At 35.9% G+C, this 26630-nt stretch overlaps 1 protein-coding gene across 2 annotated transcripts in view; it reads right to left on the bottom strand.

The window, feature by feature from the left end:
* Window positions 1-26630, bottom strand: part of LOC134666638 (nephrin-like) — a 198402-nt gene that overhangs the window by 6139 nt on the left and 165633 nt on the right. For both annotated transcript variants that reach the window (XM_063523853.1, XM_063523851.1), the window contains 10 exons: window positions 22849-22959; window positions 20922-21128; window positions 15908-16062; window positions 15230-15374; window positions 13789-13919; window positions 12451-12610; window positions 6816-6967; window positions 5904-6120; window positions 2381-2596; window positions 2133-2273 (listed from right to left, as the gene is read on the bottom strand). In XM_063523853.1, the coding sequence (XP_063379923.1) occupies window positions 2133-2273; window positions 2381-2596; window positions 5904-6120; window positions 6816-6967; window positions 12451-12610; window positions 13789-13919; window positions 15230-15374; window positions 15908-16062; window positions 20922-21128; window positions 22849-22959 (1635 nt within the window). The remainder of the gene's footprint in view (window positions 1-2132; window positions 2274-2380; window positions 2597-5903; window positions 6121-6815; window positions 6968-12450; window positions 12611-13788; window positions 13920-15229; window positions 15375-15907; window positions 16063-20921; window positions 21129-22848; window positions 22960-26630) is intronic.

Raw genomic sequence — 26630 nt, forward strand, 5'->3', positions numbered from 1 at the left:
CCGCTCGTGCACCAAACTGAAGTCATTTTGAATTGCTTGGTTTGATAATCATACACCGTGTTTTTATTGAATACCGTTAACTTCGGGGTATGGTTAAGTACGTTTAAGAGAACAAAATGGCATAGTTAATTTAAAAAAAAATGTGTTTTTTTGTATTTTTTTTGTTTAAAAAGTAATTAAATGTAGCATATAGCGTTGTTGTAACACGGGCATTACATTAACTCAACCAAACAATTGAAATCTGTGACATATCAATGTCATTTCGTACATCAATCGACCGAGATTGTACTTAAGTTTAGTAGCAAATGTATGAACTCATTCTATACACTAATCAATATGTAAACCGGCCCTAAGGCAAGTGTACACGCTTGTAGAGGCCTTATAGGAAAAAAATAAATTATTGATTATCTCCGAAATGAACTTAATTAGAACATCGGTGTCTTTGTGAAAGTTACTTCATTTAAGCTCAGGAATGCACCCTTGAAATTAACGGAAATCAAAAAAAACACGGTGTATATTTACAGCAGATCGCAAGGCGATAGTGCATACGATTTGGCATTTCTCGATTTTTGTCAAGGAGTACCTAGTCAAGTTGACTATGGTTTACCGAAAACATACATACAAGAAAAAAAAACGGTCGCATTGATAACTTCCTCCTTTTTTGAGGTCGGTTAAAAACGCCAATCGAAAAAGAAAAGCATGTACCTATATATAAATAAGGGTGAGTAGGGTGACAGATGTAACGAAAGGTAACGTGATCGATGATCATATAACTCCTGTGTACCTAACTATTTAGGTCACGCAACGAATGCTCAAACAAAGTTGTATGTAGAGGGAAATATTAGGAACACAATTTTTGACTAAGAAGTCTACCTAATTTAGATGATTTTTCATCTAAATTAGGTGAGAAAACACCGGTACGTAAACATTACGAGCATTGTCCGCCGAGTCATCCAGCACAAATATGTCGATATGTGACAACTCGCGAAAGGAGGGTCACAGTTGGATCGAATAATAACCCTGTTAGCATCAAAATTGTACCTACTAAGCGTTCTGATTCAGTCCAAACTGAGTTTAACAAAGCAAAGAGCAAGATAAATACCTAATAGTAATCAGCCCAGCTATCAACGAAATAAAACAATATAATTATCTTCATAATATAAGATACAAAATTAACACACTGCCTGATTCGAACTTTAAGATACATCAATTAATAGAACGTATCGTATCTAAATCGATATGGATTAGATGTGTTAGTGTTTGTTTGAAACAACGTCACATTTGACACTGACATATCTAATCCATATCGTTTCTAGATCTATTAATTGACGTACCTTAAAATTCGAATCGGGCCGATATTCAGTGCCAGCGCGAGAGTGACGCGCTACGAGCGTAGCCGATAACACGAAATATTCCGTATGTAGCTAAAAGCGCCTACGAACAGAGCTCGCTTATCGGTTTTTTTTTTCGCTTTTGTCAATTAGTATTTAATTATTTTAAATGTCGTTATTGGAGAATCTATAGAAAAAGACATTAAAAATTATTGATTTTTAGTTTAAAACACAATTTTCATACAAATAGAAGTACCTTGGAAATTGGTCTGACTAGACGGAAACATATGCAACGGGGCTCGTAATTACGGTGTACTTTTATTTGAATGAATGCCCGTGAAACATTTTTGTTAATAGCACATTCCTACATTCATTTTTTGGCAGCAACACAAAGGCTAACACATGAATGTTGATTTTTCCCTTTGTGTTTGCCTTTGTTGCTTAGTGTAAAAGGGTGAATCAACCTTTAGAACACTGATTTCGTATCTCTAAACTCCCTAGCAAGGAAAAATCTATACATCCTCCCTCCTAATACAAAAATGGCGTGTCCGTGATTTTTATATGTGAGTAAACTTTTTTTGCTACGTTACCGTACAAACTGTAACTTTTATCTGATCAAGTTGTTGATTTTAATATGTTAACTTATTAAATACTTATGGATCTAATAATGTCAGTGTAAACAAAAAACTAAAAAAAATCAAGATGGTGTTTGAAAAATCGATTTTCTTTTTTGCTAGTGACTCTAACATGAAATCAGTGTTTGAAGTTGATTCACCCAAAACAGGAATATTAATTCCATACCTTCATACTGCATGGGTCGGTGATGCCTCCTCCTCGCGAGCAGGGCTATGACGGCAACTACAACCAGGGTCCCCACTGTCCCTGCTATAATTCCTAAAGCCCAACCCGCTTCCATACTGCTGCCATTTACGGTTTTTGCTTCTGTTTTAGACAAAGAGAAACATAAATTTCATTGTTAGTTAGTTTAAATACTGTATAGGCCGGTAACAAATAAAATTTATTTTAGCTAATTTTTAAGGAAAACTTACCAGTATGTAATGCCAGCCGAGATAATGTTAGCACCCTTAACGTCGTGGTTTCCGAACGCCCTCTAGCGTTACTTGCGTAGAAAACTAGTTTCACGGCTTTCCCAGAGCCCAGATTGCGCAGCTTCCACACCGGAGAAATAGAAGAAGCGTTCGTCAATAGCGTGTCGTGCTCCCACGCCTCGACGAAGTACAATGTATGCAGACCACCATCGTAACCTGAATAAAAAATATTTTGAGTCTAATTTGAACCATATCATTATCATCATTGGCCACAGCATCTTTGCAGATGATAGTTGCAGCGACTAAAGACAGAAGAAAGAGGAGGTAGTGTGCAGCCTACATCGACATAAGGTTTGACAAAACTGAGATTTTTAAAATATAAATTTTATAATATTGAATTGACATTTGCATGGCGTAACTATTTTTCATATTCACTGTGTGTGTGTATTCACTGTGTGTGTGTGTTCACTGTGTAAAGCTGCAGAGATTACTAAGCTCCCCTGGTACAATATAAATGAAAATTTTACATTATAATTAAATATTATAGGACAATTTTACACTAATCAACTTAATCCCACAGTAAGCTCAATAAGGCTTGTGTTGTGGGTACTAGACGACGTATATCGTATATTATACACACATATTTTTAATACTTATATACCTACATATAAAACATCCATAACTCAGGAACAAATATTTGTAATGAACACACAAATGAATGCCCTTACCAGGATTCGAACCCGTGACCTCCTGCTTAGTAGGCAGGGTCACTACCGACTAGGCCGTTACGTAGGTACCTAAATCTAAATAAACTTTTAACTAAAACTGACTTTTGGTCCAACTTTAATAAATATGAGATACAATAAAATTAATTGAAAGCAAACCAAAACTAAATTACATCATTGGTTGAATTTAATCGAAATGAAATCCGAATAGCTGTAGTTATCAGACCGCATCGTGTCCGAGCAAGCCGAGTGTAAATAAATAAATAAATATTTAGGGACACTCTTACACAGGAGATAATCTAAGTAAAGCTATTGGGAACTAGGTGGCGATATTCAATTATGCATTACCATAAAGAAAATTTTGAGTTTTAGTTATTAGTTACATAGATCTGTTTGGAATATGATACTGATCCGTCAGTGAAATAAATTACGTGTTTTCTGGCTTGTTACTCAATATTTCGTAAATTTTCATAAAACAAATTACGTTGATCGACCTTAACGCTACTAAATAGGACCTCGAGATATTTTATTTACAAATGGACATTATACACTAGGCCTTAGAAAATCGCGCATCAGAGCGAAGCAATGCAATGTGCATTGCATTAGGTACTAACTTTTCAATTGAGTTTCCCGCAATTCACATTTCTGTTAAATTGGATCGTTGTTTATTTGTTTGGCTTCCATTTATATACACCGTGTTTTTTAGTGTACCGAACTGAACTTTCTTCGGGTACACTTATTTTAATATTCGTTTATTTCAAGGGTGCATTCCTCTGAGCTTAAATGAAGTACATTTCGCTAAGACACCGGTATCCTTATTAAAAGAGGGCGGAATTGGACATGGCAAAAATAAAACGTCAAGAGAGTTGGAACGTTAAATTTTATCGACTGTCGAATAAACTGAAATTATATTTACCTAGCGTATCTTTATTTATTTACTAACAAAACTAAACCTCAAATCCATAAGCAAACAATAATAGACTTCATATAAAGATTACGGAATAACATTTAAATAAAAGACAATATAAAACGATAATTTTAAAAACTACTTAACTTTGTACTGCATTATTAAAACTAGCTAATCAAAGAGGTTAATGTTAAAGTCAGAAATGTAAAAGGTGACTGAATTTATCGATAGCTGAAAAAGTCGATAGGTGATAAGGCACCTTCAAACGTGTATATCTTGCCTAGGACCTCTTTACATATTTATTAGTTTTAAGTATGCATTAATACAGTTGCTAGGTACTAAAATAATATATAGCCATTAAAGTTAATAATGTATCACGCTGTTGGGTCCTCTTTCTTTTTTAAACGCTTAATGACCATTAATTGGTACATATTTTTACCTTGTGATCTATATAAATATTTTTCACATTTTGTAACAAGCGTTTACGCACTTTGTAGGGTTCAGGCCGTTTCAGACGGGGAGCTCTAACAATTACTTTACTGTAATATTGAATTTCAATCCGATATTACAGGTTTCCGGAGCCTGAAATATTATTTCAGAGGAAGCTGTTACATAGGGTCACACGCCAAATTTGAGTCACTCGATAGATAATAATCTTGCCCAAGGTCTGAGAAGTGGTTTTAGTTTGTTTTAGTACAGTCGGCGTCGAAGATTTGTTTACACTTTAGTACCTTAGTCCTTTGTAATATTAAAGCGAAAATTGTAAACATTGACGTCGACTGTATCAAATTACGCAAATAATCTAAAAACCAGTTTGCAGACGTTGTCAAAACCTTTTAGTATTACCAAATTCAATATTTCCAACAAAATATGATAACATGCTTAGACAAAGCCTGCATAATTATTAAAATTGTAAACGAATTTCTTGTACTAAATTGTTTTGAGAATAAACATTATTTAAAGCAATATTAGTTATATAAATGAATCAAAGAGAGGACTACTAGAAACTATTTTATTCAAATTGTTGATTTTTTTTATTGATACACGGCTGCAAGGTTACCTAAATACATACATAAAGTGGAGGTAAATAAAACTAACAAACAATGTAAACAAATATGACAGTTTTTTCTATTTGACATTTAACCTAAAATCTTCACGAAAGTTATTTTCACTGCAATATTTATAATTTATATAGATTTTAACTGGAAACTGATGTAAATAAAAGATTTATGTATATATTTAAACAATACGAGTATACATAGACACGTAGTATGTGTTACAATGCATAGTTAAATTGTTTTGTTTACATTTTTTTCCATTTCTATTGAACTCCACTGTAAAGAAATTAGGCTGTGTTTTGATTTTCTCGATTATGCAATATCTGAGACACGTGCAGAAAGGCAATACCCTGGAACCCGCTTCAGATTTTAATCTCTTGTTATGAAACGATTATGGACAACCAGGCTCCAACATGTGTCTTAATTTTGTAGAGTTAGATCAAGAAAAGTCTGCAGAGATTTTGTCAGCACAGGCAGTGCCGGTATTACTCGTATTTATAAATACGTCATAATTTCATAGAAATTTGACTTTAAAAATAACACCTGCACTGTGTGCGCTGTCAAAATCTGTGCAGACTTTTCTTGGTTTAACTCTCTAGGTATGTACCTATTTGCTAACTTTTGTACAAATATAGGGAACAGATAACTACCTATTCCTGTTACTAGTCAAAGCCATCCGAAGTAATGAGTGTAAGTAATTATGAAATGATTGTATGTCACCACACCACGTTTAAATGTCCAATGGCTTTTATGTCAGTACACAAAACGATTTATAAAATTACTTTTAACTTGGCAAATTAAATGTTATAAAAATTCTCTTAATACAAACTTACCTGCCGTACATCGCAGCTCAACGGAATCTTCGGTTAGATTCAAGGAAGAGCAATTGAAAGGTGGGTCGGGCCGCACTGCTGGCAGTAGCGTATATCGACAGGGTTCTATCTGCTGACCAGCTAAGTTTGTAGCCCTGCACGCTAAAGATCCGTAGTCCCCTTCCGCAGTAGGAGTGTATGTAAGGATAGACTGGCCGTTCTTTGTCGTGAATTTTGCCTGAAGTAGCAAATATTTAGAGTTATAAAATGATCTGCTTTAACTTGATTAAAATAAGCGATAGAAGTAATAATAAGGGTTTAGCAACGTGTAAATTATGATACTTAAATATTTTTTTTACAATAAGATATGTTTACACCTTTGCACTTTAGCTTTGGAATAAGGCGAAAAAAGTAAACATATCTTTGCCGTCGACTGTACACGTCAATTTGCAAGTTGCAAAAATTGCAATTATTATTACAGCCGCTTCGATTTATCATCAGCTAACAAGCTCTAACCGAATACAAAAATGTTATTATTTAGAGTGAATAAAAGTTAGGGTTCAAATTGTATAAGTACCTAGTTATAGTTTGTACGTCAGCGTCAGTGTAAAAAGCAATAAAACTATATACATAAATAAATAAATATTATAGGACATTTTTACGGTAAGCTCAAGAAGGCTTGTGTTGTGGGTACTCAGACAACGATATATGTAATATATAAATACTTAAATACATAGAAAACAACCATGACTCAGGAACAAATATCTGTATCATCATAACAAATAAATGCTCTTACCAGGATTCGAACCCGGGACCATCGGCTTCATAGTCAGGGTCACTACCCACTAGGCCAGACCGGTCGTCAAAATACATAGAGTTACTCTAGGATAATTCTCAATGCTGAAGGCTAATACTATAGCCAAATTAACATACCGAGTCCAGCTCCACAGTCCCCATGGAGTTGTTGAGTGTCCATTGGAAGTTCTTCGGTGGCGGGTAAGCGTCCACTTCGCAAGCCACCCTGGCCGCTTCATGCAGCGCCGCGCCAACGATTGCCGGCGCTTTCTTCTTACACACGGGCTTATCTACAATAAATAAAAAATACGTCGTTTTGTGTACCCAACTAAAGGTAAATATGGCAATGTGTATCGATGTTTCGAAAAAAAAATTAACCGATTTTTACTTGATCGAAAACGGTTAGCCAATTTTTTATAACCCACTAACTTCTGCCCGCGACTGACTCCACTCCCTTATTTTGTTACACCTATTACGTTGATTAAATAAGCCGATCACTATAAAAATGTCCTCTAAAGTATGCAATTGTCACGACATCTAATATAACTTGTAATATCATATGAATACAGATGCAAAATCAAATTACAAATCGGTACACGATACAAGAGAGACAATTCAGTAAAACTATTCAGGATGAATATTTAGTGACGTCAAGCTTACTACAAAGCAATTCAGTCGTATTGACAATCGGTGTGTCTCAAATTGTAGGTAGGTGTTATTTGCAAGTCATGCGTTTAGAATGCATGTGAATTCAATTTGCTTGCAATGGCGTGTGAAGCCGTGAACTGCCTGTATGACAGCATGTGAGAAATTTAGTGGAAAAACTAATTTAAAGATTTCTTGTTACTCTTACAGAGGTAATAGTGAAAGGTAGTGTCATTAAGTAATTATTTTTGATACAAGTAGTGTCTTGTCTACTTTTAATTCACTGAATTTTAATAGTTAGTACTTAATCGTCATGAGATGCCATACCTAGGGTGACGTAATACGCCTATATAAATAGCTTCTTGAAAGCGATCCACTTAAGGGGTGCTGCTTTGCATTAAGTAAGAGTTGGCTGGTTTTGTTATTATAAATATTGTATTGTTTGACAAAACTTAAAATCTCTTGTTAAATTCAAGTCACACATTGAAGGCCCACCGGGACATTATCAAATATGTACTTGAAAATTCATGACATCATCAAATTGCTTATTGCCTTATTTTAATACAAAATGCACCCAAACAGCTGATTGCGTATGATATGTCGCCGTGTGCCTGCTACACTGCCACATCTCAAAAAACCGTTTTTTCGAGAAATCGCGTCTCAAAGTTTTGAGAGTATAGTTCAGGGTGTTTAATAGGATCTTACTCCTTTAGTTTTAGGTCTATGAATTTAAAATTTAGTTTTTTTTACTCGGAATGATATAACCTTCCTTATGACCACGCCACTTTTTAAAAGAAATGTATATTTTTTAAGACACAAGGCCCGAAAGACAGGTATTTAGAGTTGTGGCCGTATTGCAGAAACGTTTTTTAAAGATTTTGAGATGCGGCCAAATTTAAACACAAAATTATTGGATAGTTAAAATCCCTTTATTTTTACCCGACTACGGCAACGCAAAAGGAGGGTTATGATTTTGACCGGTATGTATGTGGGTATGTATGTATGTATGTATGTATGTTCATTTGTTCCCTCATAACTTCTAAAGTACACATTATAATTTGACAAACGATATGTCATTCGAATTATCTTAATCGTCCGCTGGTTATAGGCTATATGAAGTCACAAAAAATGAACAAGGCGTCCGCTAGAGGTCATAAAGTCACGAACGAAAAAAATAAAAATAAGTAATGATTACGTGATGTATATCATTTGAAAGAGCTCAGTTAGCACATTTCAAATATATAAATATTGTTAGCTTTTGCGACCGGCTTTGCTTGCATGCACCCGATGAAACATTAATTTATCGGGTAGGTAATTCGAACTACGAATCTACAAGCGCTCTGGATTCTATCCGCGTATTACCCGACTACGGCGATACAAGAAGGTATTTGCAAAATAAATTTGTTTGGCCGCCATAAACATAGTGTTTTTTTTAATGACCTGCAATATTTTATAACGTGAATAGGTATAGAAGTCCAGATTAGCCAAAATGTATGAAACAGCCGTACAAGAGACGTAGGAAGCTCGCTGTACGCGTTCCAAAGCCGGGCGCCTTCGGCGCCCTCATACTAGAGGAGTCGGGCGTAGCCTGACGTACGTGGCGCGCTGCAAGCAGTCCAAAGCCAGGCGACTTCGACTTTCTGATACTAAAAGTGTCGACATACGTGACACGCTGGACGCTTACCAAATCCGGGCAAATGCATGAAACAGCCGTACAAAAGACGTGCGGGCACGCTGTACGTGTTCCAAAGCCGGGCGCCTTCGGCGCCCTCATACTCAACGCGTCGGGTATAGCCCGTCGTCGTACGAGGCGCACTGTATGCGTTCAAAGCCGGGCGCCTTGGGCGCTCTTATACTAAAAGAGTCGGGCGTAGCCCGACGTACGAAGCTCGCTGTACGCGTTCCAAAGCCGGGCGCCGAAGGCGCCCTCATACTAAAAGAGTCGGGCGTAGCCCGACGTACGAAGCTCGCTCTACGCGTTCCAAAGCCGGGCGCCTTTGGCGCCCTTATACTAAAAGAGTCAGGCGTAGCCCGACGTACAAGACACGCTCTACGCGTTCCAAAGCCGGGCGCCTTCGGCGCCCTCATAGTAATAGAGTCGGGCGTAGCCCGACGTAGGAGGCGCACTGTACACGTTCCAAAGCTGGGCGCCGAAAGCGCCTCCATGCCAAAGGATAGCGCAGCCCGATATATGTGGCGCTCTGCGTGTATTTCTGTACTGGGGATGCCCTCGAAAAAGTAATATAAAGTGACTTCGAATAGGTAGTTAGTAACGAAGTCATGACCCCAAAATTAATTAAATAAAAAATAAGTTCAAAAACTAAAACCCGACTACTGCAAATCGCGCTCTAAAAGTATGAAACAAGATAGAATTCTTATCTGAAGTTATCAAACAGGAAATATTATAAATGTTATAATTTTTTTAATAAAAAAATACAACGTAATATGTATAATTTACTACATTATTTATATTTTTACAGAGATTCAGAGGATAGCTGTGGTCGTATGCCACTTTACCTTAAAGTTTATAATCGTGGCATACGACCATGCACGGCGATCCTTTGAATATCTCTGTAAATATATCAAAAATGTAATACATTTTATTACGTTGTATTTTTTTACTAAAAAAATTATAACATTTATAATATTTCCTGTTTGATAACTTCAGATAAGAATTCTATCTTGTTTCATTCTTTTTAGAGCGCGATTTGCAGTAGTCGGGTTTTAGTTTTTGAACTTATATCAACTTTGATAGGAACAAGATCACTGTACGCGATAATAATAATATGTGTAACTCAGCTAATTATTATTTTCTAGGACGCAACTCAAAAGCTTCATTTAAAACGTGTGCTTTATAGCCACAACTCAAAAGTGGCTGTATTGCAGGGAATTGTCTGACAATTTATGGTCAAATGCATAAGGCCACTTGTGAGTAAAAGGCTCTTAAAGACCTTTTTTGCTATGGCTCTCGAAATAAGGTCGTAAATTGAACAATTTTGAATACGAATCTGCAATAATCCAGAAAATCAAAAATTTTGAATTGTGGCAGTATAGCAGGCACACGGCGATGTGATATTAAATGAAAGCTGATAAAATTTAATATTCTATGACAATACAATAAGCTGGCACCAATTAGAGCAGTCGGTAATAATTAAGTGTATTTTTATGTCGCAACTTAAATAGGTATTCCTGCAATCAAAGTAAACTTTCAGTTTTGTTCAGTTTTTACTTTCAAACTCAATGCGACACCCGGAGGTGCTGATTTATAATAGGTACTGAAAAAATTAATACATCCGAAACTTTCTATCCTTATTAAATACGAACTTAATCACTATTCATAATTATTCCATAAAATATGACTTAAGATTATTCAAAACATACACGGTTCACTGGTTCCGTAAAATCCTCTTTTCACTAAAAATACTTTCTACAACACCTTTTTGTTTAGATATAAATTGATGATGCTTATTCAATTATTTGTTCGAGTGTTCTGAAATTACCTACTGAAGGGATTATAAACGATGTAGAACAGAGGTGATAAAATATAATTTCCCCTGGGTCGTTAAATACTGTTTCTCACAGTTTCAGTGGACTTCGCCTTAAATATTTATCGTAATATTTTACTGTTGGGAGCTGCCTTTAATAAATATGGCTTAAAATTTTCGCTTTATTCATTGCCGTTCATATTGATAACGGGGTTGGAATGAGTTTTTTGCTGTTAAATATTGCTATAAATATAATTCCTTTCGAAATGTTCGCTTTGTCTGATATTAATTAAAAATTCATGAAAAATATTATCGATACAAAATTGTAATCTCCGCGATCAAAATTAATGTTCCATCAATAACTGATCTATTTAATTTGATATTCACACATATCAGTGAAATACGAGTAATAATGATCAAAGTCAAATGGCATGCTAACAGTGTTAATATTATGTCGAAAGATGGCAGTTACAGTGGCTACATAATTTACTTTGACAATCCGCCTCTATACACTCCACTCTCTTTGATTTTATTAAGATTGTAACTTTTTGATGTAAAAGCATCAAGTAAATATTTACTAAGTATTATTAAGCAAGTACTTACTAAGTTTAGTAAGTACTTTTGTACTTCTGAATCCGTAATATACATATGTCAAGTGCATTATTCGAGTGAAGCATAAACCAGACGTTTTCATGCACTTTCGGAGTTAGTTCGTGCACAAAACTTGTGAAATCGATCACAGGATTCGGCATCTGGAGCCAGAACTCTCAATGGGGCGAAGTTAGCCCAGTTTAGTTCTGCGGGTAACTTTTCTGCAAACTACTTTTTAGGGTCTAAGTGAGTTTCATTTTGTTTCATTTGAAAGGCTGTTCGTTAAACTAGCTTGTCTCGTATTTTGGCTCTTTAAACATTTTTTAACAACTAAGGAATCAATATAGCCTGGAAATTTCCTAGGGCCAAATTCGACACGTACAACTGTCAGATTTCGCATCCATGTCAAATCAACAGTTGATTTTATTGCATACTGAGTGTTGATTCCATCAACGGTGGATAATATCATTTGGTACAACCAAAACCATCGAAAACTCAACTCTAAACTAAGGGTGGTTCGGTTTGGTTTGCTTGTCACCCTAACTGTGGATTGTTAATGTCAAATTTTGACATTGTACGTATTCGAGAACTTATGACTTTTCCCACATCAACGGGAGATCAACACGATACGTCAAACGTCGCTTATCGAATACCACCCCTAGAAACACACAATTAAATGGATGGACAAAGTGCGCAAATAATATATTATTATGTAAAACAATGTATAAAAAAATAGAAGATCTGACCGTACAGAGAAAATGTTTTTCTTCGTTTCAATGCTACAGTGTGTAGGTATCGTTGGAGCATAATAAAAATTGAAAAAATAGAAAATCATAAGTATCTGAAAAGCCTAAATACCTACGTAGACGAAATTAGTTATAATGAAAGGGCATTATCACATTATTTATTCAATCGCGTGGAAAGTTAAATAGATGTCTATAAATCTACTCTACAGAGTTTTTGGCGAACCGCGAGTTCTCAGTTCGAGGCGAACTACTAGTTATTATACGTTAGAGGCAAATGTGTAGTTGCCTTGATAATTTGCTACTTACATATGACCTGCAAGGTAACAGGCGCAGAGCGTCCATCGCCTTCGACGTTGGATGCGGTGCATACATATTTTCCGGCGTTTTCTCTCGAGACACCCTGTAGAGCGAGGTGGGCCTGGCCAGCTATCACGCCTGCTCGCTGGTTGTGCGTCATAATTTGACCCTAAAATAAAAATTGAAATTTTACTTTTTGACTTAAAATAAACAATTCTTAGTGAAACACTGATTTAAACTTTCACGATTATTAAACATTATCAAACTGCACAACGGGACTTAATCACGTATTTAAGTTTTAAGATTTACCTCCGACGTTTCGAGGACGGCGTTGTCCCCGTGGTCTCGGAGAAGACATTCCCGTCCCGTCCGTTAAGTCCCGTTGTGCAGTTTGATAATGATCTTAGTGAAATCAAAAGGATTTTTTATTTATTACTAGGAGATAAAACAGTATTCTGAAGGTTATTGCTGACAAATATGATAGCCCAATTCTCGCCTATTGGATTGGACAAATTCAAGGGGTGGCAACTAGCCCTTATTGATAATTAATGATGTACCTACTTATACCTAATACTAACTTTTACGAGTAGCTTTATGTTTAATTTATTTGTTTTAATTTTACTGTATTACTAACAACTATGAAGCCTGTGTTCTTCGAAATAAAGATATTTTATTATTTATTTATAAAACAGAAGCATACAAGTGAAGAACAATATAGACAGAATATACGTAAGCAAATGCAATGGAAATAAATTATTTCACAAAAATATGCAGTCTTAATTGACGGCTTTTTCTTATTTATAAAATATAATAATGATGTGTTTATACTTATTTTTTGTTGTTTTTTATGTGTTTTTGTATTTTACTTTTATATTCATGTTATAAATGACCTAGCCTAAGAAGAAAAATAAATAAATGAATATAATAGGAATAATATTATTGCTAAGACACATTTATTTTACTTATGAGAATATTTTTTGGGAACGACGTTGAGCTGGTAAAATGTAAAATAAAACTTTTTAAATCATTTATTTACATACAATATATATATACAGTGGTACAACTAAACGAAATTAATAACTAGCTTAAATAAATCTAAAATAGGCCCCTGAGGTATTGTACCAAGGATGCTGGCGGCATTTCCCCGCTGTATCGCAATACTAATACGTTGTGCGAGGTAGCCGCCAGCTCTTCGGTCACCAGTTACGTCAACCAGACGCTTCGCGATTTCTGCGAACAACTTATGCGCGCTGGGACCCCATGGACCTAGAGTTTCAACTCCAAATGGTACAAAATGGTACTCTCTACCGAGGCTCTTATACTTAAACTTAATTCATTTTTACTTACATTGTGTTCCCACACAACTTTGTAGGCTTGTGGATGTGCGCGTACGCTGCAGTCGAAGTATACATCGTCTCCCTCCTCTATGTCATTAGGGTTCAGTTTGGAGCCCAATTGTAGAGACACGATGGGTATATCTATTGACAAAACAATTGTACTTAAATAATAGCATTTTTACAAAACAGTACATTTTTATTTTCAGATTTCTTAAATCGGGTAAGTTTCGGTTTAAAATAATATTCATACAATTTTAAAGTTATTATGGAAACAGACATTGTAAGTTATTGTGATTTTACGTGTTCTTGAAAATAATACATACTATGTACACAAAACATTCTCTCGTGCTCAATGTAAATACGCCATATTTTAAACAAAACTATTTCAAACCACTTACTTCGTCGCCAAGTTGTCTAACATTAAAACAAATTGTATGGCACATATGAGCCGTATAATATTATGGTTTATATCACGCAACATTTAGGATGCAAATTGGGGACGTAAGTAGTTTCTACGAGTATAAGTAAGTGTTCTAACGTGTCGTGAGGACATAGACTAGGAATCCTATAGACCGAGTTTAGAGCAATTATTTCATGCAACTGATGATGCCAAAAATGCGGGAGTCCGCGAGACGAGGTGAGCGAAGTCCCGTGCCGTGATTGCTCCGTTCAAAGACACGGACGTCACACAGAGACTTTTTCGACTCGAACATGGAGTAAAATTACCATATGCGTGGCAGAGAGGGTAGCGCGTCTATGCTCAGTCTGGAGGATGTTTTGTCTGTGCGTGAGGACGACGCCCTTTCATAACCAACGGGCCAGGGAGCCAGGGACGTTTATTATTCATAATTTGTGACTTTTCGATAATGATTTCATGGTTTTCCTTACTTACTTTACTTTATAGGTAACCTATAAACTGAGCTCATAACTAATGACAACTACACAAGTCATGAAAATAGGGTAATTCTGGGACAGATGGCCATAAGGACGAGATAGCCCAATAAAATATTTCATGGTTCTAATGGCTAGATGTTGCTACTTCTTGTTGAATACGCTTCACATCATGCTTGAGAGCAAGGATGTGGCCGCAATATTGGGGAAAAAATTCAAAAGTCAGACAGCGCTATCATCATTGGTCCTTAATCATAGTTTCACTTTTCAGTTTTGCTTTCTGTGCTCCGTCAAAATGGAAATCGTCAGTTATTCTCCACCAAAGCTTGGTAGGCAACAAAGGACCCGACTAAATTACGAAAGTGTTTTTGTATGTTGTCAGCAATGTTGAAACGTATTTTTAATTCTCTCTCATTACTTATGTTCTGTCCTTGTCCCTCGCGGGCGCACGCACACTAACTTGCTTTTAGCTAAACTTATATAAAAATAAATCAAATCGATGCCGTACAGGTTTCCTTGTAAGTAGGTACCTAAATATTGTTATAAAAGGTATGACTTACAATGCAAATTAAGCGACTTTGTTGTTTCAATGGTGACGTGTTCCAAGGTGGCGTGAGTAGCCCGGCAGGTCAGCACTCGACCGTCGTGCTCCATCCGCGGGGTCCAGCGCAGGAACGAAACTGTCTCGTTTCCGTTCTCAGAGTTCTGCAACAAAAAAATAAGAGTTTTTTAGGGTTCCTTAGTCAACTCAGTGTCAGTCTCAGTGTTAGTTATTCTCTTCGAATAAAATAATACTTCGAAAGATAAACCGAGTAGTTTAAATAAGTAAAATCGTTTAAATAATAAAGATTATAATGTCATCGATTTTGATAGCCCACGCAGTGCAAGTGTTATTTATTTATACATCATAATTTCATAGAAGTTTGACGTTTAAAATAACACTTGCACTGCAATGTCATCGTGCAATAGACCACGATCTATAAAATAGCAACCGAAAAAACTGCGTCCGTTAACAATATAACCCACATTCGATATAAAAAGTACAGAGCAGAACTGAAAGCTTCAAATAAAGTTCCACGTCAGTTTTAGTAAAGGATGACTCACGTTAAACCGGGCCGTGTCCGGGCCGGAGCTTCCGGCGCATCGTTTTCTATAGAAAACATCATGTGATCACTTGTCATGTCATAGAAAAGTAAGCCCCGGAAGCTAACCGGTCTAACGTGTCATTCTTAAATTACCTTCTGTGGCCCATCAGCATTCATTTGTTTCCCTTCGAGCCACCAGGTGATAATGGCAGGTGGTCTCGCCCCCACGGCTCGACAGGCCAGTTCGGCTTCTTGACCCACAGACAACGGCTGTTCTCTGGCTAGGATTTCCACTAACAGTGGTCTCACTGTAAAAAATAAACTTAATTAAACAAGTGGAACCACTGTCACTTAAGTTGCTGAAGAGACTCGCTTTAACCGAAGCGAAGAGAGTCGATAAAGCTCGAGTATAAAATGGGTGCTTATTCTAGCGTACCTCAGTAGGGTATAAATCAGTATTTATTACAGATTTTAACGTATTTTATGGTATTTCAATTCTATACTAAGCGCAACTTGAACCATCCCACTAACCCGGGTTAACCAGTTAACCCTGGGTTAGTGAATGGTGCAAGTGGGCCTAAATAAATTAATAGTTCTCAGCGCTTTTTTCGGTAGTAGGTACAGTAGATATACTATAAGTGTAGGCACTATGTAGTGCATCATTATTACCCATTGTATTTTCACGGAAAATTACGAACGTGTCTTGCTATTTCAGTCAGTCTCGATACAAAAAGTACTGAGGTTGACTGGCGTAGCTTAACAAATACGAACGCTTCCGAGATAATACGATGGAAAACAACTTTATGCACTATTAGGTACATCTATACCTATACGTTTGCCTATTAGCTCAGTAAAGACACGATTGCGCAATACATTAAATTATAATACCCAGATCTTTATTAATATCATTCTAATTAGTCGTAAGAGTACTCTACACTATAGAGGTACATAAAAATGCCAAATTAAACGGCTTCCTCTGAACCAAAGGTTTCCATAATTGGCAGAAATTAATCTTTGTGTCTCCAAGATGTATTTAAGAACTGGAGCCACCCAGATTTTTGATGCAGGTGGAGGGAGATGAGGGTTTTCAGCGTCGTCGACGTCTGAGGTTATTAACTTTTTAAGTTTAGGTTCTAATTCAAGTTTGGTATCATTTTCAACTATCTCAAATACGTAGACGTAGATTTTTTCTTATCGATTAACCATACAAACTTCCACCTCTCTTTCCTACGGGATTATTTTTGGGATAAAAACTATCCTTTGTTCTTTCCGGGACTCAAACTATTTTTTACAAAATTTCATCTTTATCGGTTCAGCAGGTTATTACTATGACTACAGTGGTGATAAAAAAATCGTTTTGGCTTACCACTAATGAGTGAAACGCGGCAGCTTCTTGTATAGTGGATTTCTAAATACCTAAAGAAAAACTATTGAATAAAAGCTTTTAAACTATAATTGTCTTATAGTTTAATGTGATTTACTGATTTACTCGTTCATTAATCTTGTTTAAAAAAGTTAAACACAAAGCATTTTTTCCTCAATAAAAATAGTACCTAAACGAAGGCTAACGCAAGCTGCACATTGTGAAACTACGTTCAGCTTTTAAATAATAATACGCTCAAAGTAAAATTCTAACATTTTAGCTTAAAAGCTTATTCTGTACAGAATGGGTGGTGTTATGTATTATAATGGAAAATAATTTCCTATCTGCCAGCGACGAATGGTGTTGCTGAGAGGACAATGCGCGCAAATAAAAACTAATGGTCGCTCCGACCGCGAACTTACCAACACAAAAGAATTTTGTAACAGCCATGAGCTGTCATATCAGAGGTAAGCCCCGCCGCACACGGGGGAGTATGATCTATGTTAATCGCTAGGTTTTATGTGGACTCAGTTTTGCAATAACAGTGAATGAGCGGTTGTCGGCAGGTTAAGCGGGCTTTATGAAACTATCCCCCATTCCGCGGGAACGTGGAACTGGGTGAAACTATTTTTCGTGTACGTGAAATTGCGGAGATTTTACGCAAAGATACTCAGAGTTTACTTGCCTCAGTAGTGCATTTAGCCGTTTGGATTGTACATGCTTGCCAGGAAGTGTTATTGGAGTGTTTATTATTATATGTATATTCTTAAATAACGTCCTTTTTTAAGTGGATATTTTTTGTTGAAAGAACTGTATATGACCAAAGTCCAAGTATATCACATTCGGCGGACCAATTTTTTTTATTATGTTAAATTTCTGTCTCGGTTTATTGATCTCTAATAATAAATTAAAACGTATAATTAATTGGTTTAATTGTCATCTTAATTTCAAAAGAATGTACGCGAACTCACTTTACCCAATTTATGGGCATTTTTGTAATCTTATTTGCCAGCGGCATTTAAGCCGCCCGTTTTATCACGTGTGGCAAACGGCCTGGGGAGTCCTATTCGGATACTGGCTTTTGGTAACAACAAATTTGTGTTATTTGCGGTAGAAACCCTTGAATAAAATAACCTTTTAAAAGAATTAGAGTTAGACGTCGTCATAATTTCATAGAAGTTTGACGTTTAAAATAACACTGCCACTGCATGGCGAGGGCTATCACTGCAGACTTTTCTTGGTCTAACTCTAAATACTCTACGAGTTCACAGGTCGATTCCAAGCAATTTTTTCGTTTAATCTTTCACATTTTTCGATTCAAAAAATTAAAGACATCGATCCTCATGAAAATATCTTTGTAAACCACTTCTTTTTTTTTTCCAAAAAGACTTATCACCAGCTACATAATGATTCACCATTACGTACATTAATTATTATCTTAATTTATTCCTTCCATTTTGTCTGGTCCAAAGTACTGTACATCGGTGGACCTTATGCCTTTTGTAATAAGTTCCACCGTTATACAGTTAGGAGTGTTGCTGTCTGTACATCCAAACTCACACTCATAACTCAGAGCAAGCACGTATTAGATGACGTAGTGGCACGTCAGGTTTGTCACCGCTTATAATGTCTTGCGCGGTTAGTTAGACAAATGTCCTAATATCAGGGAGATGACACACTGCTGTGTGCCTGTGCTGTGCACCTGTGGGAATGGTATTAATGGTTCCGTAGACCAAATTCAACATTTTGAATGCTGTTGAAAGCTCCACGTTGTTCTAAAAAATACTATAATGCCGCTTTTACTAATGGATGCAGGGAAAAAGCGTTGTGTGTACGAGTATGTAGCCAATAGTGGTTTAAATCAGAGTTTATTCAAAGAGTAACTTTTTTATTTACTTTTAAGTACATAGGTATGTACAGTCAGCATTACTATTCGCTTAGCGCCTTTGCACACAAACTTCTATGCAGGGGCGGGGTCACTTCTCTCAGCAGCTAACTACAATGTATACCATCGATCAAAATTTTAAGTTCACTTTAAATCACATGAAAGGCCGACATCATGGTAGTTAGCTCAGTTATCTGTCAGGTACTACTCCCTCCTCCTCGCGTCGGTTTCCTCAATGCTGAGGGTCGTGACCATCTCGTCGAAATAGTTTTGTGTGGACCACTCGGCGCCACACACTTCTATCTGCTGCCTCGTGAAGAGCGTCGTGTACGGTGGTGTCGAGGGTGGTGCGAACCTGGTCAGTCCAAAGTATCGGGCTTCTGCCCCTAGGTCTGTTTCCTTCCACTTTGCCAGTGACCACTAATTTTTCGAGATTATCGCTGCTTTTCCTGGCTATGTGTCCGAAGTACTCCAGAATCCTTCGTAGGCAGGTGGTAGAAAGCCTCGTCTGGATCTTGAGCTCCTGAAGAATCGATACGTTGGTGCGATGTGCTGTCCAGGGAATCCCCAGCATCCTGCGCCAGCACCACATCTCAAAAGCATCAATGCGGTCACGGTCGGCTTTCTTTAAGGTCCACATCTCTGCGCCATATAAGAATATGGAGAACACCAAAGCTCTGGAGGAGGAGCTCAGTTATCTGTCAGGTACTACTACAAGACGTAAATGAGAGATATAAAAGAAATACTGCAGTATTTCCATCCAAGCATTGCCAGTCGCCATTATTACTGAAAACTTATATTTTAGGTAGGTAATTATATAAATTATACGCTACCATTTACACAAATGAGCTCGGATTATAATCTTAACTCATAAAATTAAAATTTAATTAAACGTCCTCCATTCTACACATTCACGCGGTACCTTTAGTATACGAGTATGTCTAATTCACTCTTAGTACTTGAGTAACTTGAGTCAATTATAATTTCTTTTTTTTTTTTGTCCGAGCTGAAAATCGTAGGGTAACTTCAGATAATACATACGGTTTAAATAGGGTTTATTTTATTTTCTATATTTTAAGTTCAATGTATAACGGGAGATTTGACGCACAGTGGAGCAATTCCTTGCAATTAATTTTGGGTGGTGTTGGCCTTGCAATGTTCTTAAAAAATCTATTGCCCGCCCTAAAGCCGCCTGGTACCTAGTAAGCAAAAGTTATTTCCTATTTGTATAGCGTAAACATTCTGTAGCCATGTGACACATATAATGCTATGTTGGCTTTTTCACGAATGGTTTCTTTATTAATACAGAAACAAAAATAAAGACTTAGTTATGTCTTGTAACGCAATGAGGGCGGTCGCAAGTCATAATATAATTAATGGGCAACTCATAACTCGTATGTCTAAATAGGCGGAGGCAAAGGCCGGCACGTATTACTAACCCCCGGGGTCGTAACATTTAGCCTCCTTACTCAAGGACTCATTACAATGTCAAAGAAAATTGAATTAATTATAGCATTCAGAGTTGTTAGTTTTTTGGACTATATATTATATTTTTTAATTAAGACTTCCCTAGCTCGTAGGCAGATTAAAGATTTGATGAAAAATATACTTTGCTACCCATTGGGTAGGTTATTGTGCTCCAACAGTTTTATATATGGGTACATTAAAAGTACATCACAACCTCATATTGTAACAACATGATAGGAGCGATAGTATATTTCATCAATAGGCATACAGGTAATATATAACAGGCATCCCCGGGTTAGTGGGATGGTGAAAGTGGCGCTAAGGGACACTTTTTTAGGGAAATTTCTTCCGCCTGCGTCAAATACCACCCTAATGAGCAAGGTAAGTAATAAAAAAGTTAATACGTTACAGGTAGAGGACACTAAGTACTAATACTACTACGTTTTACTCACAGTATAGCTGTATTTGCACGTTAACCCTCAAAGGAGGCACCAGCAGTGTGTTATCCGCGGTGCAGGTATACACAGCTTCTAAGTAATCCCTGGTGAGACGAGGGATCTTCAGTTCCAGTGTGCTGACCCCAGAACCATCTTCTAAGGGTTCCAAGGTGTGAATAGGCTTGTCATCCCGCCACCATCGTAGGCGGGGCATTGGTTTACCTGTTGAAAATTAAAGTTTAGTAAAGGTAGTAGTTACGAACACTGGCACTGAAAACTATGAGTTCGTTAAATTTTTAAAACAAAAGACAAAAAAGGCTATTAACTCAAACTGTCGAACACGCAATTATACTTAAAATAAAGAATCTATAAAATATTGAAATTTTAGTTGTACAAACTGTGTTTAAATAAGCATGAAGAAAAGTTAGATATTACATTTAAAATGCATTAGTCCTATTGATAATTCTTTATGTAAATTGCCTCAAAACGATTACTGCTAATTAGACAATTTATAGGCGAAGTTATTTAAAAATAAAAGTCAAACAACCACTAAATTGAGACCTCTGGTTTATTAGGTTTAAATTATTACTAATGATCTGATTTGATTTGCATAGGTACTTGATCATTGCAAATAAATGTAACGCCTTTCAAAGAAATCTGTCGAATTTAAATAAAACATCCAGTAGTAGAAGCAGCTGGCCTATAATGATGTGTAATTGAATTGTGATAATTGAATAATTGCCTCGATTTTTCCCGGATCCCATCATCAGATCCGAACGTGTTGAAAATTTAAACAATTGTTAAATGAAAACACTTTAAAAACGAAAAACAAAACTAAAATAAAAAAGCAGTTAATCCAGTTGAGAGAAGAACAAAGACAGTAAATGTTGTAGTAATGCATAATTTACTGTCACTTTTCCGTAAATAATAGAATCACGCTACAATTAACATGTAAAACACATTTTATTTTATGAGCACGGCCATTTTCATGCACTTTAGTGTTATACATTAACATATAATGATTGTAGAATAATTAACAACCGAATATTAATATAATGCTGATGCCAAAAGGTTCTTAATTACCTACACAAATTTGTTAAATCGAAATGGATCCTACTATATCATTGTTATTAATGCAGGTAAATATATTGACTAGCAACGAATCGGAGGAGGTTCACATGAAAAATTGGGTAATTTCTCACGAGGACCCCTTTTATAGCGTTATTCTGGTTTTCACAACTGACCCAGTTTAAGGATGATAATTTCTTACATTTCAGAAATGAATGGATTGAGTCCAGACCAGGGCTAGCCCTAGGTACTATATGGCCTATGACTTGTTTGTATTAAAATTACTTACCTAATGATAATCGAACGCGTGAGCGAAGCGAAGCGAAGTTTTTATAAATATTTAACTTGGAACATACGGCTGACTAAGGGCACGTCCCGTTATATCGGTGTTTTAAAACTGAACTATCAGAACAGTTTATTACGTAATAAGGAACTTAACTAAATTGGTTCTAATTTAAATTTTAAATGGTAAAAGTGTAGTTGAAGGCATTCAATTACAAGAACCTACAAGGCACAAAAGCTAATTAATTTAGTATTCTATGTATAACAAAACAGTAGAGAAACAAAATGAAATCAGCATGAAAGTTATTTAAGAAAAACTTATTCACAGAGAGGTATTAGGTACGGTCACTAATTTCCATGATTTCTATTACGTTTGTCTGTCTGTGAGATTGTTTAGAGCTTGCCATACGAGTATACCACTGGAGAGAATTTGATTAAATTTTAGATAATTGTATCTAAACCAATATCTATTGTATTTGTTTCATAGGAACTTAATACGGCGAAAAAATCCATGACTTTATTTTGTATGCCTGTTGTTCCTACTGTCAACAATTAAGAATATCACCAATAATTATGTTATTTCTAGTTTTACCTCCACTTACAACACAGGTGAGCTTCACACTGGTATCTTCTATGTACGGACCAGCCACGCCGCTTACTTCTTTGTCTAGTTCGTCGAATATTTTCGGTTTTTCTGGTAACTCTGCGAACAAAATACAAGTGTTAGAAAAAGCGCGCGAGGAAATGTATAGTAATTTTACCAAGCTTCACTCCATTTGTATAATCAATTAATAATATATATGTGCTACAAATCTTATAACTTTAATTGAAACCACATCTCGTCTGATTCAATTGATAGGTGTACTTCTTTAATTTTGATGACAATTATAATTAAACACTAACATGGAGCTGATCTAATATTGCAGTTAGAAGGCAGTCACGGGAAATTTATCCTTGATGAAAAACAAACATGGATTTTAGGTTGATTCGAAAGGTACAGGTAATAGTACATGTAAAGGCAGCAATAAATGTGTGTATGTCAAAAAATATTTTGTGACAGTAAATTAGGTACAGCAAATTGCATCTTGGGGGATACACTAATAAGTACCTATAGTAATATTCGCTCCTCCACTTTGCATCGCACCTTCTATGATTCAGATAAAATTTTCTCCCTCTAACAAAAGATATGTGCGTCATAGACGCATTTGGCATTCCTACTAAATATTTAATATTTAAAATTTTGGGTATTTCTAGTTATATTAAAGATGTTATTGATATGATGTGATTTACCTCATAATGGACAACATTTTTTTATTTTCTTTATAATACTTACAAAACAATCGCCTAGTTACGATGACATCACAATTACAACCTGTATGTGAAGTTAGGGAGTGTAATAATTATGCTATAGGTAGGTACATCAGATTATTATGATGGTTTCTTGAACCATAAGATTTCAATACTCTTCAGATGATATTGTTTTTAGTCTCATAGTTCCAGCCTATATACGTCCCACTGCTGGGCACAGGCCTCCTCTTATGAGCAAGAGGGCTATAGATAGTCCCTACGCCAGCCCAATGCGGATTGGGGACTTCACATACACCTTCGAATTTCTTCCCAGATGTATGCAAATTGCAGGTTTCCTCACGATGTTTTCCTTCACCGAAAAGCTAGTGCTAAATATCAAATGATATTTTGTAAACCTCATTGATACGAGACAGGATTTGAACACGCGACCTCTGGATTTAAAGTCGGACATCATGTCTTCATCCACTCGGCCACTACCGCTTCAAATTTAAACTAGATTAAATGAAATCATTACGTTGCCTAAAACTTTTAATAAGCTTGAACTTTGGTCCTAGGAATAAAATATAAACTTTCAAGATCCAATTTATTCTTAGTTATTGTAAAAGAAATACCAGACTCCCAGGTACTCGCAACCTTTAAATCTGTTCAGGCATTATACGCAATACCTTATTATGTAGAAGTTTTAAGTTGATAGAAGTTTGAAGCTACTGAGAGCAGACTCTTTGTGGTTAATTCTAGGGACTACACGGCTGCGCTATAAAACAACAACAAAACAAAGTATAAGATTTTTTTGGTATGGTCGTGGGCGGTCTAAAATGCAAAATGACTAGTGTAATATTTTGCCTATATCGCTTTTAGTCTACATCGCGAACGGTCTAGAACGCAAAATGACCACTTTTTTATATCACACAGGTAGGTTAGGTTCGTTAGTTATCTTCAAATGGCCGATGGCCAAACGCACAGAATAGGAGCCCCGCGGCAGCGGGGCTCCGTCGACATCGCTAACGGGAAATGATGTAGGCATTTTGCGTTCTGGACCGTTCGCGATGTAGACTAAGAGCGATATAGGCAAAATGTTACACTAGTCATTTTGCATTCTAGACCGTCCGCGAATAACCTTTTTTTTAAATGCGATGACGACACAAGACATCATACCTCAGATGCAATTCAAACCAAGTAACTAGTCTTATTCCACAGGTTAAAGAATTCTTGTGAATTTCCTGTGATAAATGTTCGGCACGCACGACGCCCCTCCATAATTGAGTTACCCTACATTAAACTTTTTCTACGGGCCGTATATTGGCTAAAATAAAAAGGCTTCTAGCCGTCCCCGACGCAAATTACTACGGTCCCGGGAAAATCTTATCATCGTTATTGTGATTTTTTGAAATGTTGCACGATTTGGGACGGTAACAACGTTTATGTAAAGTTTGCACGCGGTTTAGTATAATGGTTTATATTTTTTCTTGCAGTAGGTATTAGTTTGAAGAATAACAAAATAGATTAAAATGTGAAGAATTTTGTTGATAAATTGTTTATCTAGTATATAACAAAACTTATATAAACTTTTATTAAAATTAAGTATAAATAAAATAGATTAACTTAATTCCATTTTAATATTGATCCTCGTAATGATCATCAAATTATATGACAATCATTATGAGATAAATAATTCTGTAGCCATATGGATATTGTTTTCCCTTGATGAGTATAATTTTACATAATTTTGTTAATTATTCGATTAGTAATGGTAGTTTTTAAATTGTGTATGGCTTAACATTTGTATATAGTTGGACCAAGAAAAGTCTGGAGCGGATTTGATACCCCACGCAGTGCATATGTTATTTATATGTCATAAATTCATAGAAGTTTGACATTTAAAATAACACTTGTGCTGCGTGGGCTATCAAATCCGCTGCAGACTTTTCTTATTCTGATTCTATAAACAATATCTATTTACCTACTTGACGATCACCATAATATAAGTACATATAATTACCTGTATAGGTCTAGAACAATTAGCAATTGTAATTTACCTTTATAAAATAAATAAATGTATAGCTAAATGTAATGGGTAGTTTTAACAAATGTTTTTACATTTACCTACTTACTTTTTCATTATTCAGGACCGTGATTCAGTAGATCGCCCGTTATAACAATTAACAACGACCCGAACTCGTGTTCACGTCTAATTTAGTTCTATTCATAGTTAATTTAATAATTCAGCTCATTATTTTAGTTTCGGAATCCATTTCCCGCAATCGTGAAATACCGTCAAACCGGGGAAAATAGACTGGTGAATCGCTCTCTCGAAATTTAATAGTTTGCGTTTTTACCAAAGACTAGAGTACCGTGAAATAATTAATTCTTTCCGGGAAGTATAAATTTACCTTTAAAAAATATACATAAACGGATGTCAACAATTGTAGTGCTCGTCGAATTTCTCATTTCATAAAGAAAAAGAACGCAAACAAATTTTTAAATAAAATTGCTTTTTTAAATATATTTATATTAAAAATATTGTCACTCTATATTATTTTCAAAAAGTGTTGACAAATATATATCCAATCCAAAACAAAGTTGTTTGGAAAATTGGAAAACTTTGTGAGTTTCTTATCAAATCTCAAACATCAAACTTCGTCATCTTATTGTAATAACTCGAATGCATCTCTTATTTAAACTTTTGCTAAAATACTCTGCTTCTGGGTGTCGATGTCGGCCGCGTATTGGCGTAGCAATTATTTTCATAAATTACGGCACGGTTGAATGTAGAGGCTTAACTTCATTAAAATTTTGATAGTCAATAGAGCCCGGGTGACCTTATATCAGATTGAATAGGAATGACATACATGGGCGGATAAATTACTAAATGAGATATATATAGCTAAGTCTAGTTAATTAGATTTATGATAAAATATGAGAGCCTATTTACTCCATGATATATCATCAATTCATCAAATTCAATTATATGTAGTACTGGAGTCAGTTACGGATCGCTGCCATATATGACCCAAAAATTTTTTATTAAGCTATGAGCTTCATCACATATGATCTCTGAGTAATTCT

This window comes from Cydia fagiglandana, chromosome 8 (genome assembly GCF_963556715.1).
Source record: "Cydia fagiglandana chromosome 8, ilCydFagi1.1, whole genome shotgun sequence".
Lineage (NCBI taxonomy): Eukaryota > Metazoa > Arthropoda > Insecta > Lepidoptera > Tortricidae > Cydia > Cydia fagiglandana.